The following is a 20723-nucleotide window of genomic DNA, read 5'->3' on the forward strand; positions in this document are numbered from 1 at the left end:
TATAGCGAAAATCATCGAAAAAATCAAAAAGAGCTTTCAGAGTCTCTAAGACCTAATTCGCTAGGGTAAGAAATACATAGTTTAAAGTGTCTTACGGTCAAAACCAATAATGATACGTGAAAAGAGATCTTCTAAAATCGCTTTGCAAGGTGAGCCAATAAAATTGCAGTTGGCTTAATTTTTTCGAATATGCCCGAAGCTGTTGCAATTTTTATAATTTTTCTCTAACTAAATTCTTCTTTACTTATTTTTTATACTTTGATAAAAATTTTCATTGAAGCTTGTAACAAAAACTATGCAATGCAATCTCAAAAACATTTTCGAAAAATTCGAAAATTAGATAAAATTTCGAATTTTTTATTTGGAGTTCTCTGAATTTTTATACTCAGTTGAGCAGAGCTCACAGAGTATATTAACTTTGATTGGATAACGGTTGGTTGTACAGGTATAAAGGAATCGAGATAGATATAGACTTCCATATATCAAAATCATCAGTATCGAAAAAAAATTTAATTGAGCCATGTCCGTCCGTCCGTCCGCCCGTTAACACGACAACTTGAGTAAATTTTGAGGTATCTTGATGAAATTTGGTATGTAGATTCCTGGGCACTCATCTCAGATCGCTATTTAAAATGAACGATATCGGACTATAACCACGCCCACTTTTTCGATATCGAAAATTTCGAAAAACCGAAAAAATGCGATAATTCATTTCCAAAGGCGGTTAAAGCGATGAAACTTGGTAGATGGGTTGACGTTATCACGCAAAATAGAAAATTATTAAGATTTTGGACAATGGGCGTGGCACCGCCCACTTTTACAAGAATGTAATTAAAAAGTTTTGCAAGCTGTAATTTGGCAGTCGTTGAAGATATCATGATGAAATTTGGCAGGAACGGTACTACTATTACTATATATGTGCTAAATAAAAATTAGCAAAATTGGATGAAGAAAAATAATTTAAAAAAAAATTTAATATCTTTACTGTATATAAGTAAATTAAGTCAAAATTCAACTCCAGTAATGATATGATGCAACAAAATACAAAAATAAAAGAAAATTTCAAAATGGGCGTGGCTCCGCCCATTTTCATTTAGTTTGTCTAGAATGCTCTAATGCCATAAGTCGAACAAAAATTTACCAATCCTTCTCAAATTTTAGTAAGGGCATAGATTCTATGACGGTAACTGTTCTCTGTGAAAATGGGCGAAATCGGTGAAGCCACGCCCAGTTTTTATACACAGACCACCGTCTGTCCTTCCGCTCGGCCGTTAACACAATAACTTGAGCAAAAACCGATATATCTTTACTAAACTCAGCCCACGTACTTATCTGAACTTTATCTTGGTATAAAAAATGGCCGAAATCCGACCATAACCATGCCCACTTTATCGATATCGAAAATTACAAAAAATGAAAAAAATGCCATAATTCTATACCAAATACGAAAAAAGGGATGAAACATGGTAACTGGATTGGTTTATTGACGCAAAATATAACTTTGGAAAAAACTTTGTAAAATGGGTGTGACACCTACCATATTAAGTAGAAGAAAATGAAAAAGTTCTACAAGGCGAAATCAACAGCCCTTGGAATCTTGGCAGGAATACTGTTCGTGGTATTGCATATATAAATAAATTAGCAGTACCCAACAGATGATTTTCTGGATCACCTGGTCCACATTTTGGTCGATATCGCGAGAACGCCTTCACATATACATCTAAGGGCCACTCGCTTTTAAAACTCTCATTAATTCCTTTAATTTGATATCCATATCGTATCATTCTAGAGTCACCCCTGGCCCACCCTAATGGCGATATCTCGAAAAGGCGTCCACCTAGAGACCTAATGTCCACTCCCTCTTAAAATGCTCAGTAACACCTTTCGTTTGATACCCATATCGTACAAACATTCTAGAGTCACCCCTGGCCCACCCTAATGGCGATATCTCGAAAAGGCGTCCACCTATAGACCTAATGCCCACTCCCTCTTAAAATGCTCAGTAACACCTTTCGTTTGATACCCATATCGTACAAACATTCTAGAGTCACCCTTGGTCCACCTTTATGGCGATATCTTGAAAAGGCGTCCACCTATAGAACTAAGGATTACTCCCTTTTAAAATACTTATTACCACCTCTCATCTGATACCCATATCGTACAAACACATTCTAGAGTCACCCTGGCCCACCCTAATGGCGATATCTCGAAAAGGCGTTCACCTATAGACCTAATGCCCACTCCCTCTTAAAATGCTCCGTAACACCTTTCGTTTGATACTCATATCGTACAAACATTCTAGAGTCACCCTTGGTCCACCTTTATGGCGATATCTCGAAAAGGCGTCCATCTATAGAACTAAGTATTACTCCCTTTTAAAGTATTCATTACCACCTTTCATTTGATACCCATATCGTACAAACACATGCTAGAGTCACCCCTGGCCCACCCTAATGGCGATATCTCGAAAAGGCGTCCACCTATAGACCGAATGCCCACTCCCTCTTAAAATGCTCAGTAACACCTTTCGTTTGATACCCATATCGTACAAACACATTCTAGAGTCACGTCTGGCCCACCCTAATGACGATATCTCTAAAAGGCGTCCACCTATAGACCTCATGCCCACTCCCTCTTAAAATGCTCAGTAACACCTTTCGTTTGATACCCATATCGTACAAATATTCTAGTCACCCCTGGCCCACCCTAATGGCGATATTTCGAAAAGGCGTCCACCTATAGACCTAATGCCCACTCCCTCTTAAAATGCTCAGTAACACCTTTCATTTGATTCCCATATCGTACAAAAACATTCTAGAGACACCCCTGGTCCACCTTTATAGCGATATCTCGAAACGGCGTCCACCTATAGACCTAATGCCCACTCCCTCTTAAAATGCTCAGTAACTCCTTTCGTTTGATACCCATATTGTACAAACAAATTCTAGGGTCACCCCTGCTTCACCTTTATGGCGATATTTCGAAACGGCGTTTACCTATGGAACTAAGGATTACTCCCTTTTAAAATACTCATTAACACCTTTCTTTTGATACCCATATTGTACAAACAAATTCTAGGGTCACCCCTGGTCCACCTTTATGGCGATATCTCGAAAATGCGACCACCTATACAACAACCACCAGTCCCTTTTAAAACCCTCATTAATACCTTTAATTTGATACCCATATCGTACAAACATATTCTAGAGTCACCCCTGGTCCACCTTTATAGCGATATCTCGAAACGGCGTCCACCTATAGAACTAAGGCCCACTCCCTTTTAAAATACTCATTAACTCCTTTCGTTTGATACCAATATTGCACAAACGAATTCTAGAGTCACCCCTGGCCCACCCTAATGGCGATATCTCGAAACGGCGTCCACCTATAGACCTAATGCCCACTCCCTCTTAAAATGCTCAGTAACTCCTTTCGTTTGATACCCATATTGCACAAACGAATTCTAGAGTCACCCCTGGCCCACCTTTATTGCGACATTTAGAAAAGGCGTTCACCTATAGACCTAATGCCCACTCCCTCTTAAAATGCTCAGTAACACTTTTCGTTTGATACTCATATCGTACAAATATTCTAGAGTCACCCCTGGCCCACCCTAATGGCGATATTTCGAAAAGGAGTCCACCTATAGACCTAATGTCCACTCCCTCTTAAAATGCTCAGTAACACCTTTCATTTGATTCCCATATCGTACAAACACATTCTAGAGACACCCCTGGTCCACCTTTATAGCGATATCTCGAAACGGCGTCCACCTATAGAACTAAGGCCCACTCCCTTTTAAAATACTCATTAACTCCTTTCGTTTGATACCCATATTGCACAAACGAATTCTAGAGTCACCCCTGGCCCACCTTTATGGCGATATCTCGAAACGGCGTCCACCTATGGAACTAAGGATTACTCCCTTTTAAAAAACTCATTAACACCTTTCTTTTGATACCTATATTGTACAAACAAATTCTAGGGTCACCCCTGCTTCACCTTTATGGCGATATTTCGAAACGGCGTCCACCTATGGAACTAAGGATTACTCCCTTTTAAAATACTCATTAACACCTTTCTTTTGATACCCATATTGTACAAACAAATTCTAGGGTCACCCCTGGTCCACCTTTATGGCGATATTTCGAAACGGCGTCCACCTATGGAACTAAGGATTACTCCCTTTTAAAATACTCATTAACACCTTTCTTTTGATACCCATATTGTACAAACAAATTCTAGGGTCACCCCTGCTTCACCTTTATGGCGATATTTCGAAACGGCGTCCACCTATGGAACTAAGGATTACTCCCTTTTAAAACCCTCATTAATACCTTTAATTTGATACCCATATCGTACAAACATATTCTAGAGTCACCCCTGGTCCACCTTTATAGCGATATCTCGAAACGGCGTCCACCTATAGAACTAAAGCCCATTCCCCTTTAAAATACTCATTACCACCTTTCATTTGATACCCATATCGTACAAACACATTCTAGAGTCAGCCCTGGTCCACCTTTATGGCTATATCCCTAAATGGTGTCCAGCCATAGAACTATGGCCTACTCTCACTTAAAATACTCTTTAATACCTTCCATTTGATACACATGTCATACAACCACATTCCAGGGTTACCCTAGGTTCATTTTCCTACATGGTGATTTTCCTTATTTTGTCTCCATAGCTCTCAACTGAGTATGTAATGTTCGGTTACACACGAACTTAGCCTTCCTTACTTGTTTGAGTATGAGTTTTAAAGTCCCATCAATTTTAGTCCGACTTAAAGGTTTCTCCAAATTCACATTGATGTTTGAACATTTGTTTTTCGAGGTCTTTCCGATTTTCCTCTATACAAACTGTAAAGTATTTTTTTGTAAACACCCTTCCAAAAAAAGTTCTAAAAAATCAATATGAGTTTTGAGTGACCTATAACTTGTGCTTTGTCGGATTATAATTGTTTAAGAAAAAATTCAGGAAACTATAAATAAAAACTTAGGAATTTTCCTCAAACTTTCACGAATTTTCGAAATTTTTGAAAAACGATTTTGGTCTAGTTTGGCAATATTCTGAAGATTTTTCTTAGATTATCGAAAAAAAAATTTAATTGACGAAATTTAATAAAAATTGCAACTGCTATTTTCGTGCTCGCAACTGTACGTGCTAATGCGCTCATCTAACTCTCATGCACTTACTCATTTTAAAGCCAAATAGATTAAAACTGACTGTACGAATTAAAAGTTTCCTCATACTTTATCATAGAAAAACAAATGCACATGGGGAATGAGTTGAGTGCACATACTCGTACATATGAAACTGTGCAACCACTTGTTGATGCCAGTTTAAAAGCTCTCAAGTGGAAAACACAATTTTCACAAGTCAAAGATTTATACTTTTAACGCATTTTCATTACAACTTTTAATCAAGTTGAAGTTTGAAGTAAAGAGTGCAGAGCACGTTCGTTTACACTTCCACAATGCAGCCAGCAACTGAGAAAACCATGGAAGATCCATAATAAACAAATAAAGGTGTCTAGGTTCGGGTGTAACCGAACATTATATACTCAGCGTGAGCTTCAATTGTACATTTCATTTCAGATAAATTACTTTTCTACATAACACGTGGCACCGGCCGTTTAAAAAGTGTCTCCCCATTTCCTCTTACAATAAAACTTGATAAGTGAAATATCATTGATTCAAAACTATTTTTTGCTAAGTTATAGCTTATTATTCTAGTCTACGACCCTTTTAAACATGTTTTATATCTAAGTTGCCGTGGTCTTTAAGCGATCCCGTCCAGTTTTTACTAGAAATATTTTCTGCTATAAGAAAAATATATGTACACAATTTCATTACGATCCGTTAATTTTTCTTCGAGTTATGGCTCCCGAAACACAGAAAATTGCTTAGTCGTGAAATGGGCGGTGCCACGCCCATTTTTCTTTATTTGAAGTTTTTCCTATTTATTGTTATAAACCCACTTGTGAATACCATTGATATAAAGCTCTTTTTTGCAAAGATATAGCTTATTTTATTCGACCACGACCCTTTTGAAAATCTCTTATATAAAAGTGGGCGTGGTCCTTAACCGATTTCGTTAATTTTTCTTCAAAGCATTCCTTACACTAAAGGCAACCTCTCTGCCGAACTTTGTTACGATAGGATTAACGGTTTTTGATTTATGATTAATAATATTTGTAAAATTGATTTTATCACAAGTGGGCGGTGCCACGACCATTTTAAAAAAAATTTTCAAATTTTTATCAAAAGTCTCAATATCAGTCCACACGTCAAATTTCAAAATTCTAGGTGTATTATTTACAAAATAATCAGGTTTTTTGTGTTTTACAAAATGTTATATATATAAAAAGTGGGCGTGGTTATCATCCGATTGCGCTCATTTTCAACTCCAATCTATTCTGGGTCCAGATAAACTCGTGCACCAAATTTGGTGAAGATATCTCAATATTTACTGAAGTTATTGTGTTAACGGACAGACGAACGGACGGACGGACATGGCTCAATCAAATTTTTTTTCGATACTGATGATTTTGATATATGGAAGCCTATATCTATCTCGATTCCTTTATACCTGTACAACCAACCGTTATCCAATCAAAGTTAATATACTCTATGTGCAAAGCACGCTGAGTATAAAAATTAAAAGGAGATAACTTAAAATATCCTTCTTATGCGAGCTATATAACCACTAAATTAAGTACCGGCTAAATTAATAAAGTAAACCAATAAGTGATTTTCTATCACAACCATACTCTTTTCGATTACTTAGCGTTATTCTTGAGTGCTAGATAACTGGCAGCTGAAGCAATTATTTACGCTCGCTGGAATCCAAGTGCCAAACAGATTTCTACTTACCACATAGGTTTATTCAGCAAAGACTAGTGAAGATGGGCAAACAAAGAGAGTGCGTAGTTCAAACGATGAGAACTAATAATAAATGAAAACTTAATCTGTGTGCGGTAGGGTATGTGCTGAGTGAAGTAGTGCTCTTTTAACAGTTGAGCTCATTGGCTAAGTAAGACGAAGATGATGAGGAGTACGGCAGAATGGAATTTGCATCTAAATTGAATGTCAACAGGTATCATTCGACAAAAAGAGATTAGCGTCTGACAAAAGTGTAAATGTGTATGTGAGCGGAGGAAGGAAGTAGGTGGTACTAATTGAGTAGTTTACTATATGTATGAAACTAACCCATTTGATCGATTGATTATGTGCCAGAACATTCGAGATAAGCTTTCAGGTACAGAAATGCACCCAAAGATTCAAAATATCTCTTGATGTGGTAAAATTAGAGAAAAGGAAAGGAAAGAAGGAAAGCAAAGAATTGAACGAGCGAAGGGGAAAGGAAATATTAGAAACTGACGCCAAAACCGTAAGCCGGAATCGAACCCGGACGAAGTGTTAACAATTTGCTATCGAAATGTTAACGGGTTGTTATTGATAAGCTATCAGTTTCTTATCAGTGGGCTATGGGCACATTCATATAGGTTTACCATCAAATAACCTTAGGCTGCGTTTAGAATAGTTCACAATAGTGAATGCTGTCGATTCATTATCGAAAATATATCGATTGCTTATCGAAAGGTTTTAGATTCTTTATCGAGAAGATATAGGAGTATCGTTTCGAGTATCGTATTTGTTATCTAAAAGTTATCGACTTTTAACGCAAAGTTGTCGAATTTTTATCTTAAAGTTTTCCTTTGTTAGCAAAAAGCTATCGATATGTTATCGGAGTGTTTCCAATTTCCTTATTGAAAAGTTATCAATGTGCTATAGAAAAGTTTTTCAAATCATCTATTGAATAAAAAACCGGAAATGTAAAAACTCAGGCTTGGTAGATAGACATATTAATCGCATCCTCCCGCAAATATCCGCCTCGCCACATTCCATGCTATACAGCCGAGTGGTCCAAACCAGGACGTGAAATGAAAAGGCTTTCTCAATTCAGTGGAAAAGAACGTACATTTACAGCTTCTATTACATTACTAGACGTTGTAGAAACAGCTCAGATGTAAAAAGCACTGGTGAGTCCTTGAAGTATAGAAAGGAAAGGAAATGAAAGGGAAGGCAAGGAAAGGAAAAGAAAGGAAAGGAAAGGACAGGAAAGGAAAGGAAAGGAAAGGAAAGTAAAGGAAAGGAAAGAAAAGGAAAGGAAAGGAAAGGAAAGGAAAGGAAAGGAAAGGAAAGGAAAGAAAAGGAAATGTGAGAAAAGAAAATGAAAGGAAAGGTGTATTATCGACAAGGTATAGACAAGTGATCGATTTGTTTCTTATAAGTTTGCGACAGATAATAACGGCTATCGATTTCCTGTTGACGATTTCTTTATCGATTATGTATCTAGATTTATCCATATGTTATCGAAAGGTTTACGGAGTGCAACAAATTTTTTACCATAATGTTATCGGAAATTGATAAAATTTTTATCGAAAAGCTATCAATTTGTTATGAGAAAGTTATCGGTTTGCTATCTTTTACTTATCGCGGTGTTAACAGTTTGTTATCGTAGTGCTATCGATTTTTTAACAACTAACCATCGGTTTGCTATGAAACAAATGCCGATAAAATATCAATATAAAATCAATGACACATCATTAATAAGCCGAAAAGAAACAAATATAAAGTCGATGACAACAACACCAAACCGACAACGCGACGATAATAATTCGCTATCGATAATAAGACCTGTGGATGACGGTTGTTACCGATAAGAAGAAGACGCAGCCCTTCTCAAAAAGACCGAAATTATTTATTTCTGGCGAATTTACTTCTATTGTGGTTTTACTTCAACCGCTGGGTGAGTTCTAGTTAACTTGAAAACATCAGTTTTCTAGACGTACTGTTTATGTTTACACATCTAACTTTACGAGTAGTTTGTACTTAAGCCTTTTTATAAACAATAAAACCCTTTGAGACAGGATGTTCTTCCATTCTGGGAAATTGAGTTTTGAAACGACATTTTAGAGAGGATGATATTTCACACAGCCGATGCTATGTTGTCCCAATGATCCCTCATGCAGCCATTTCAAACTAATCTTAATCGATGACATTTTCTGGTGGAGTAATTAATACTTTTTTTTAAATAACCATCTATACTATTTTCTTTAACCTTCCCTTGTACATACATATGAACACCGTTATTCTACTTAAAGCCACTTTGATTTGGGTATGTCATTGTTTGTCTTTCTAACTACACCTTTAATTAAACTCCTACAAGTGAGCAGCACCTTCTACGTCAATTCGAACATATATTTTCTAATTGCATCCCTAGGTTTTTAACACTCACTTCAATTTGCTTCACTCCATTGTATTCTTCTATTTCCCATAGAGCATTAAGCTTGTTGTTACTTTTAAAGTGTTCATCGAAGCATTGAAATTAATTTCCTTTAAAACTTGTAGCAAAAGGGAAACTGAAATCTAAAAGTAGGCACATGTTTGTGTGAGTGCGTGAAGAAAGGCATTTAGTTCGATTGTTGCCGATTTATAAAACAGCCAATTTGCTTTGAAAGGAAGTTGGATTGAAAGACTTTTGCTTTGTTTTGCTTTTTTGGTTGTGGCACGAGTTTTCACTTTTTAAATTAACACAAAACGCTTTCAATAATTTCGAGTATGTTGTTAATTTATTTAGGCTTGGGTGAACTTATTTATACAGAGGGAATCCAATTTTCCATAAAGTCCTTAAAGTATATTAAAGAACGAAACCTTTCAGAAAAACTTTTTTCATATCCATTTATCCATGTAATATTCTCTAAAATATTAAGTTCCAGAAATATACATAGGTATAAAATTACAATTTCTGACCAACCTAAGGATGTTTGTAGCATGACTGCACAAAGTGACTCCACTCGTGAAGTTGAATGTGTAGAAATACGTCCATACATATGTACGTCTATAAAATTAATGCTTTTAAGTTAACAAGAGCTCTTAAGTTTAACCACAATATACGTAGTTTTGCCAGAAACAAATAATTTCAGGCTTTTTGAGAAAAGTTTCGTCGGCTTCTTTTTGAGTAACAATCAATACCGACAAGTTATTGTGCTGTTATCGGCCTATTATCTATAGCGTATTGTTATGGTGGAGTCGGTTTGCCATCGGTTGGGGTTTCGCCGAATCATCGACTTATTATTGGTTTTTAATGGCTTGTATATGTGTCATCGATTTTATATTGAAGTTTCATCAGTATCTGTTTCATAACATGCAGATAAGGCGTCGATAACAAATCGATAGCACTGCAACAACCAAATGGTAGCCCTTAGATAATAAATCAATCACAATCCATAGTTTTTCAATAATATTCCGATTACAAATAGATAACTTTATGGTGACATATCGATAATTTTTCGATAACTAATTGATAACTTTTTGATACCAAATCTATAATTTTCTGATAACACGTTGCTTAAACACTGGTAACCCATATAACCTTCGCTTTTGATAGCAAATTTATAATACTTCTATAACAAATCGATAACCCGACGGTAATACATCTGAAACAAACCGATGATTATTCGATAAGAAATGTATAACACGCCCATGAGCCGCTCATCATATATGTAAATCTGTGAATATGTAGTTTCATCTCAAAAATTTTAACCATGACGTAAAACCTATATCCAATGTGAATGTGTTCACGAATTGGACTACTCATTTCGACGACAACTTGAAACGCTAGAGGATTTGGATATACGGAATCTCAATTTGAAATGTGCACACGCCTGGTAGTTTGATGCCCTTTGATATCAAAAGCTGAAATTTCGCTATAGATAGAGGAAGGCATAAAAACGATTAGATAAAAAATATTAGAAGACGCACACAGTTGTTTTGTTGGAACTGTGGTGAGTGAAAGAGTGTGACGTTTTTCAATATCTGCAGGCGAAAATCGACATGGGAAAGAACTTCACGCGAGACTAAAAAGAGCACTATCTCCACAAAGGTAAAATACGCGTGACTTTTTGACTTCAAGGCCATGGTCATGCATTGTAAAAACCGTCCTTGAAGCAACCAGCTGATCATTTTTTGCTGTTGTTTGAAATTTTAGACTAACCAATATAACCAGCGTTATTATTGCTCCTGGTAGCATACATAATGTCATACTGCTGCGGAGAGAAGATACGTTGCCACTTTCCGTAAAAGAAGAGGTTTTAGTGTTGTAACACTTCTAGAAAGTATAGGCTACCCTGCAAAAATCGCGAGTACTCCATGCATGCATGTATGGAGTACTCGCCATGGAACAACCGAGTACTCCAAAGTTAACCACAATTCATACAAAAAATATGGTCAAATTAACATTGCGATGTCCTAGCACTGGATCATATACTCCAGCTCCGCATTACATCAGAGTAATCCATGGAGTACCTACAGTCCAATAAACATCGTGTAGTGATTACAACCGTTAAAACGAGCAATGATCGGCTTACAATATGTTCGTGTAGAAACATGAGTTGTCCATTGCTGCATTACAGTGGAGTATAATGGTAAGTACTCCAGTGGACCACATGATTCAACGATTTTTGCAGGGTAGTGTTAAAGATATGAATAGCCTCTTTTGGGATAAGCACCCACTACGCTCGGGTTGTTTCGCCTTATCAAACAAGTCCAACTTGCAAGATAATGGTTTTTTACCCCTCAATACTTCAGGTCTGTGGATTTTTGTTGCCTCTTACGACAGGTATACGTTATCCGTGGTCATATTCAAGCCGTCACACTCTTAAAGAAACTTAGGTGAGGCAAATCCTGTTATAAACAGGAACGCTTACGTTATATATTAAGCAAGCGATACCATTTTAACCCCAAGTTCCTTACGGCAGCGAGAGTGAAATGGTGGGATGGCTTAGAAATCGTTCTCGTCATAGTCGGGCTATTAGCTTAATTTCCCTGCTCCTGAGCCTACAACGAGAAAAAGGAGTCAACACCTAGAATACTCCTGAAAACTTAACGAGAGCGTCTTTATTGTATAGACAACAACAATATGAACAAGTGTCTGGAGAAAAAAACGCATCAGGTCTACAGACGTTATGCTTGTGATTTGAGCTTTGGTAGGAAAACCAATCCTTGTTGTGTCACTGCCCCTATGCCTGACGTGGGAACCTTTGTTCCAGCACGGGATTATGCTTTTCGATGGTTAGGTGGGGGTTTGGTGAAAACGGAAAGGTAAGGAGGTGGTAAAAATATGTAGTACTTGAAGCCTCAAACGAAATGAGTGCATGCATACCGATTAAAAAAAATATCCTCGACAGATTAACCCCAAAACTTGCCTAATTGTCGCGTACTCAATATCGTTAATATCGCTTTTAAGGCTCGGTCTAGCGTATTGTTGAAGTGCTTGTACTAAGCACCGCTGCGCGAATTGAACCTTACCAGTGGCTTAGATTTGGTTAGTGTAATATCGACAAGATTTTCACGATGAACCATATCATGGATAACACCCATCATAAGGCAGTGAATGTACATGCAACATATCTTAGTGGATTTTATGGTAGGTTAAAAGTGTAGAAGTCGAATTTGCTACGAATGATGTCATAAAAAATTTACTCACCCCAATAGACATGTATGCATACATACATATGTATAACCCTCCATTTATTTGCACCATTGTTTCCAAATACTTAAATATGCTCATACAATTTTAAATTTCAATTTAGAAAATACATATTTGTTTAGAACTTATTTTCATATTCAACAAAGTGTGTCCAGAAAGCTGTGTGCAAGTTGTTAAATCTTAAGTCAGCAATATGGGCCATTAAATTAAAATAAAATCGTAAATTTTTAACGACCAGCTTCCTTATACAAAATAAATATTTGGTTAACCAAAAGTTATTTAAAACAATTTCCACGAGTGTAATAGCAAACATTGAACATATGAAATGTTTTGGATTAGTTGAGCTCGTTTTTTCGTGGAAGGAGGAAATGTTTTGTGCACTGACCGGCATGATTTCAGCCTCAACGAAAGACTTCGAGAGTGTTTTGAAGGGCTATCCGCTAAAACCTAATATACAACGCCTTTGGCCTTACTTCGCCACTACGATACTCACGCTAGTGGGCTTGGCAACTGGCCTCTCATTTAGCAAAAAGTACATAGGTATATGCCTGACATAGATGACACTGCTAGAAGATAGGTCATCAATTGTAGCTTCTACCCTTCTTCGCTCGTGGATGAATTGAGCGCACGGGTTCCCTAGTTTTGAAATTTCCACGAAGATTTGCAAGAACTTCTCAAGTTATAAATTTGACTTGTATGTTTATTAAAGCGGGTAAAATTTTTGTTGAAAAGGACATCCAGTTTCGTTTTGTTAGAAAATTTCATATCAAAATTTTGTCACTTGATTAGGGAGGCTCGAAATTCATTTCAGACCTATGGTCCCATGGACAATATTACTCAGTATGACCCATAGATTTAGAAACTGGATGTGCACCTGAAGTTTTTTTTCCCATACAATTTGACACGCCCTAATGTTTATACTATTTGTTCAAATCTTCGTTAGAGTCACGTTAAGGTACAAATTAGATGCTAGTTTCTCATTAAAACATATGGTACAGCCAATTTGTCTGAAGTCGGAATGTGGAGTCTTCGATTACATATGCCTGTAATTTCGTAGTCCCACTCATCGCTCATAGAAGATGGCCAGTTTTCGTATGAATAACGGTAAATGAGGAAAAGACGAAGTACTTGCTGTTAACCAAGAGAAAATCGGCGTGTTCGTGGCTTGGCAGTCACGTCAGTGTTGACTAATACTGTGAAGGGTTTCGTCTATTTGGAAAGCAGCATTAACAGCAAAACCAATGTCAGCTTCGAAATCAAACGGAGAATAACTCTTGTTAGGACATGTTATGCAAATGGTCGCAGACGCTTCGGGCAATAAAGTATTTCAGTCGACTCTGCAATTTGGAAGCAGAGGAACAGGGAGACCTCCACTGCGTTGGGAGTGGAAGACTTGACCTCCCTTTGTGCTCTCAATTGACGTCAGTTGTTACGAAACAGGGATGACTGGCGTGACTTGTTACGAAACGGTCAAAATCTCTTAAACGGTTAAACGCCGGTTTTCTGAGGGGGCCCACGATTTAGAGGTACTATGACTTTTTTTTAATTCAGGAGAGTCTTTAGTTGCGTAGAGGGTAATTTTCATACCCCTGGGAGACTAGGATCTCGAGATATAGGCCACAACGTGGGCCAGTGAATGCCTAGACAGTGTTTATACAATATGGATATCAAACGAAAGCTGTTGATGAGTGCTTTGGTACAGAGAAATATATTATCCAGAGACGGACTGGGACTGGGATTAGGACTAGGATTGGAACTGAGACACGGAGTGGGACTGGGACTGGAACTGGAATAAAATACATACCATCCTCTGGGACAGGCAATAAGGGATGCAGAAGAATGAGAAGGAATTGAGAGAAGAGAAAAGAGAGAAGGAGATTGAGAAAGAGAAAGAATGAGACGAAGATGGAGATAGATGAAGCGAAAAAGACAGAGGGAGGAGTGAATAAAAGGATTAGGAAACAGTGAAGAGGGGGGGAGGGCAGAGTCAGACGGAAAAAGCTTATTAAAATGAATGCAGATAGGCCAAATTTAGGGCAGGACAACGTCTGCCGGGTCTTCTATAATATAATAAAAACCTTGGATTTATATCGCATTCTTAACTCGAATAATTTTATATTTCCAGTTTCTTTGAAAAGGATGATGTCCTTATCGCACTATTGGACGCTGGCGTTAATAGGGTAAGCAATAAATCAATTAAGCTCACAGCAAATTAATATAGTTTCGATCGAAAATTGCTTTCAGTCTAATCATGTGCTGTGGTTTACGTACAACAACTACCAATTGCTAATCATAAATTTTTTTTTTTCGTTTTTACAATTTTCTTACCCTTTTCTTATTACTTTGCAACGTTGGAAAACTCCCCAATCATGCTACGTAATTGAATGACAATTTGACCACAAAATCCAATTTACCACATATGAATTCCACTTTGACGTTGCATTTGCGGATGGTTTTTCTTTTGTGAATAAGCAGTGCGTACCCGAGACCACAAATCTTTCAATGTGCAACATTGAACTTAAACAAATCCTGCATTCAATTGTTCGACCGCACAATGTCATGTCAACACAGCAAGTAAGTTAAATGTTAGGAATAAAATAATAAAAATGAAGCTTGAATTAAATGGAAAGCAGTGATAAAGAGACAAATGTGAAAGCACTATAAGTATGTATATGTATGTGTACTACGAATGCTACTTATTTGTCCTTCAACTTTCTGCAAATAATAAATCTTACTTTGTTATATTTATATGGTATTTTTTTTTTTTTTTTTTCACGGTTAATTTAAAATATAACTTTTAATTCAAAATCCCGCTTACAGGCCCTTTACACAGCATTGCATCGGCTGAAGGAAGTCATCCTCATCACAGATAACCACCTGCGCATTCAATATGCCAATCGATCAGCCGAACGTTTGCTCAACATGCGCTTGGTAAATAAGCAGAAATTAACTTAATTGGGCCCGGTTTATCAGTAGTTGGTTAAGCTAAGCTTAAGCTAAATTTGCTTAAACTCTAGTCAAATTTCAACTCCAGTTAAACTATTGAGCAGCCTTTCAGTCACAGTTCAAGGCCGCCTTTGGGGCAGCCTTTTTTGTACGGAAACATTGTTTTTTTATTACCTAGATAATTTGTAGATACGACAGCAGCTGGATTTTACCCACCCAATAAACATTTAAAAGATATTTGTTCAGCGAAATATATATTTATGCTGGGTGCGTGTTCGCCTAAATTTTAGTTACCTAAACTAATATTCCACTGGAAATTTGCAGCACTACAATAATTTGGATAAAAAGCTGTCAGAACTGTGCGAGTTAAATTGACAACCTAAATTATTTTTATGCTAGGAAAACGATGAGAAAAGTTTACATTTTTCCCGTTTGCAATATTTATGCATGCACAGAGTAGGGATCACTATAATCCACGACAGGTAAATAAACTCTAGATAGAAAACAAGAAGGTTCAGCGGTTGTGGGGAAGTTGGCCACATTTTTATCAGCTGGTGGAGAGGAACGTCCACCATGATATTGCTTACACTCGGCATGTGAACTATATGTCACTAACACTCTAGGTCCACATGGCTGGTTATCGTGAGAAAATTGTGATGCACGCTTGATCTTCTTTTTGCAGTCGTCTAAATCCAGCATCCACCAGAAACCATTTGGAGACTCCGCCAACAGCACCACACTATATTGGAAGCCCAGTTGCCACACCAACTAAAGCACCAGCCACCGTCCACCGAACAATACGGTACATGCCATGGTACATGGATAAGCGCATATCGGCAAAAATAAATAAAAATAAAAATCAATTTCTATTTTTTTGTTCAAGCTTGACATTTCTATTTAGGTTGAAAATTATGCTCAAAAAAATTCTAAATTTTTTCTTTTGCACTGCCTTGCTGACAGTTTCCAGTGATTTAGATCTTTTCGTGTATTTAGGTAGCAATTTAGGCAAACTCCCACACAGCCTTAGTTTCGGAGGTGATATCCAACATCATTATCTGGATATTATTAAGTTGATATCCAACTTCATTCTCCAATCCCTATCCAACCTTTGAGAAATCTTGTAAAATTTATAGTTCCCGAGTTGATCTACAACGTCATTAGCATTTTCAAATTATTATCCAACCTTTGAGAGATTTTGAGAAATGTACAGCACTCAAATGAATATTCAACATGTTTCTCCCGTTGATATACTACATTCGATATCGAGTTGAGGTGAAGTTGAAAAAAAATCTCCAAGGTGGTACCATCAAAGCCAACAGCTATTTATTTTGAGAAATAAACACCTGATTGATAGCAGTAATGAAGCGTAATTTATCAAAAATAAGTTTTATATATTTTATCTTATTTTCATGTAAATACTGTAGTATTGGAATCTTACACTTGAGTCCAGTCAAAGAGCCACATGTTGAGAACTATCATTTTTTCAACTTAAGTAATAGCATTTTCCGCTTTATAAAAAATTCCCTCTTTTGCTGAGTATGCTATGTTTCCCGAGTTCAACCACTGTTTTGAAACAACTCTTGAGATTTTAGAAGTATGCCTAGTTATCAACATGACATAGAACTCAAGCTCAAATGCTTGTTGTGTATATTCGACGCCATTTCGAACGAACGCAAATCGCCGATAGGTTAACTAGAGTATAACCCTACCAGATCGGCCGCTTAAGTTAAGCTTAAACTTGAGTTAAAGTAGACTGAAAAACTGCAGAATAAATTTAAGCGTAGTTTAGCTGACAAACTGAGCTAAACTTGTACTGAAAAACCGGGCCTTAGGAGTTATACATACTACGAACGAAATCCAATTGATCGAGTTCCCATAATTTCTTCACATAAGTACAGTACAACAGCGAATAAAAAATAGCAGTGGCAATTTTTATCAAATCTCGGCAACTACCTTCTGTTATATTATTAATATTTTAAGAAAAAACTCCTATCAAGTTCATAACGAAAAATATACTACAAACCATAGATGTTAAGTAATGATTAGCTAATGCTAATGATTGCTAATTAACCTTCAGTTGCGAAATTCTCTAATTCATTAAACAATTAGAAATAGTCAACTAATTCCCATTAGATAATTGAAATTTTTTTCTAATGGTAAATCTAATTGCAATTAGTTGCAATTAGCAAAAAAAAATTGTGTTACCTTTACAATTAGAAATGTAGTTGACTTCTGCTAATGCAATTAGATATTCAATTAGCTCGAATTAGAATCAATTATTTTGATAAAGATACATTTTTTTCAAAGAATGATTGAATTGAACGAATAATGATGTAAATAAATATAAATAATTGATTCTAAATCGAGCTAATTGAATATCTAATTGCATTAGCAGAAGTCAACTACATTTCTAATTGTAAAGGTAACACAATTTTTTTTTGCTAATGGCAACTAATTGCAATTAGATTTACCATTAGAATAAAAATTTCAATTATCTAATGGGAATTAGTTGACTATTTCTAATTGTTTAATGAATTAGAGAATATAAACCAATTGCATCAATTACTAATTCTAATTGCAATTTAACATGTATGCTACAAACCAATCTCAAAAATATTTTCGAAAAAAAAAAAATCAATTACATTTGAAGTTGGGTGAATTTTTTTCGGTATGCAGTTTTGTAGGTAAATCAATTATACACCATTTCAAGTTAGATTTTAGAAAGTGCCAACTGTCTTTTAGAAAGAGTTAATTGCATTAAAGAATAGTCGGTTGGATTTTCGAAATCGTCAGTTGGTAGCGTGCTCCGCCTACCACACCAAAGGACTTGGGTTCAAATACCGGACAAAGTAACATCAATAATTTAGAAACAAGTTTTTTCAATTAGAATACAAATTTTCTAAGCGTGGTCGCCCCTCGGCAGTGATTTGGCAAAAACTCCCAGTGTATTTCTGCCTCTCTGTCAAAATTAATCTGCTTGCAGATGCTGTTCGGAGTCGTCATAAAACCTGTAGGTTCCGTCCCGCAAGTTTGTAGGAAACAATTAAAGGCGCATGACTCAAATTGGAAGAGAAGCTGGGCCTAAAATCTCTTCGGAGGTTATCGCGCCTTTCATTTACATTTATATCTAAAGTCCAATTAACGCTTTCCAAAGTTAATTAATTAATTTTTTTTCCGAAAGGTGTTTTAGATTTTCCTCAATACAGTGTAAACATTTTTTACACTGAAAGAAAAAGACTGGTAAAATCAACCGAAGTACAAGTCAATTCAACCGAAATTTCTGTCAATTTTTATCCATCGCAACAAGATGTTGAAGCAACTGGGCACAAATCGTTGATTCGTAATTGACCGTTTTATTAGTCAAATGAACAAAAAAAGTTGTTGCGACAGCTTTGTACGAAAGTACCTATGTTGCGGCATTTGCAAGGCAGATGAGTTTTCACTGAGATCTTTTCGTGGCAGAAATACACTTGTAGTGCTTGCCGAACAGTGCCGAGGGGCAACCCCTCTTGCGAAAATTTTCTTCTAATTGAAAAACCTTATTTCTACAATTTTTATGTTGCTTTGCCCGAGGTGTGAACCCAGGGTATTCGGTGTGGTAGGCGGAGCATGCTACCATCACACCACGGCGGCCGCCATATATACGTAAATATGTGCATACATATAGTACACAGCATACATAAGTACAAAGTAGAGAGCACAGTGAGCGTAAAATTCTCTTTGAAATTTGCTCATGAATTGACTGTTGATCGCTGTTGAAATAACCAGTGAGATCAGTTGTGTTAAAAAAAATGAGTTAGATTGATTAGGAATCTGTCAATTTTACAGAATTTTGTTAACTTAAGAGCGACAATTTCTCTTCTGTTGAAATGACTAAACTAATTTGTTCTCTTGACAAAGAACTCGGTCGAATTAACCATAATTCGATCAATTTCACCGAATATCCGTTAAGTCAAGAACAACAGAACCGATTTGTTGATTTTACTAGCAATATTTCTTTCAGTGTATGTAAGGAAAAAAATTTGAAACTTGCTTTGGAAAAAAATTGTGAAAAATTAGTGGGAATTGTGAGCGGCCTATACTTGTACCTTGTTAGACTAAACTAGATTGGACTACAAAAATGTATACCCAAAAGAATTCAGGAAACTCTAAATAAAAAGGGTCGAAATTTTCGTAAAATTTTTTATTATATTCGAATTTTTCGAAATATCGTTTTTAAGATAGATAGTTTTGCATAGTTTTTGTTACAAAATTTATAGAAGTTTGTTTCTTAAATTATCGAAAATAATAAGAGAACATTGTTTTACTAAAATCCAACCAATTTCACGCAAACATATCCGAACACAGCGGGTTATAGGGATTAGAATATACCAGCGGCAGATATGCCTGTCGTAGCAGGCAACTAAAATACCCAAATGATTCAAGCAATAGTGTAGCGCAACCCTTTCAAGGGTTTACCAGAGCAATTTATAGCCAGAACCTCGCCTAATATGTGTATGTTACATGTATATTTGTAAGGATGCGCCTTGCGTAGGTGAGGTGAACAATTGGGTTGCGGAAGCTATAAATTACGCTTATCAACCTCTTAGATGATCCGCTAACAAGAGGCTAATGTAGGATAAGAAATGCCACTGCCAATTTCGTGTTCGCTGCTGTAAATAACAATCAATTAAATAAATTTGTACCTTATTAATTAATTTAGGATGAAATCATCAGCAAACCATTAGCGGATATATTTGTTTCGGATGTCTCAACAGTTATGGTGCACGGCCGTAAAAATAAAGAATTCGATGAGATACTGACTGTGCGGCGTAAGGGGCAGGAAGATGTCTCTATGCATATACGGGTGATACCAGTCGCATGTATTGGAAGGTGAGTTGTATATCACCGTAAGTCGCTGAGTGTAACATCACCCTATCTCGCCCTATCTCAGAATTTCCCATAAACACCCCAGCTAATGCCAAATTGTAATTCTCTAATAGGGCGTTATTCAAACGTTTTTTGATATAGAGCGTTTGCAAAACGGCAGCCAAAATAGGGTGATATCCACTCAGCAGTTGATTTATAGTCTAAACAAGAGCAATAAATGCATTACATAAAGGGTAATCCAAAATTGCACTTCAATATTTTAGCCACGTATTCCTTAGATTAAAACAAACCAAAAGTATTAGATAAATTTGTTTGAATTTCAAACCTTTCGCGAAATCGATGCTCAAATC

General features: G+C 36.5%; 1 protein-coding gene across 2 annotated transcripts in view; it reads left to right on the forward strand.

Annotated features, from left to right (window-relative positions):
- The window catches only part of Pde8 (phosphodiesterase 8), an 84142-nt gene that overhangs the window by 32616 nt on the left and 30803 nt on the right, over positions 1 to 20723 (forward strand). For both annotated transcript variants that reach the window (XM_067776305.1, XM_067776304.1), the window contains exons 6-9: positions 14684 to 14738; positions 15034 to 15132; positions 15379 to 15489; positions 20207 to 20376. In XM_067776305.1, the coding sequence (XP_067632406.1) occupies positions 14684 to 14738; positions 15034 to 15132; positions 15379 to 15489; positions 20207 to 20376 (435 nt within the window). The remainder of the gene's footprint in view (positions 1 to 14683; positions 14739 to 15033; positions 15133 to 15378; positions 15490 to 20206; positions 20377 to 20723) is intronic.

Source organism: Eurosta solidaginis, chromosome 3 (assembly GCF_040869045.1).
Source record: "Eurosta solidaginis isolate ZX-2024a chromosome 3, ASM4086904v1, whole genome shotgun sequence".
In the NCBI taxonomy this organism is placed as follows: domain Eukaryota; kingdom Metazoa; phylum Arthropoda; class Insecta; order Diptera; family Tephritidae; genus Eurosta; species Eurosta solidaginis.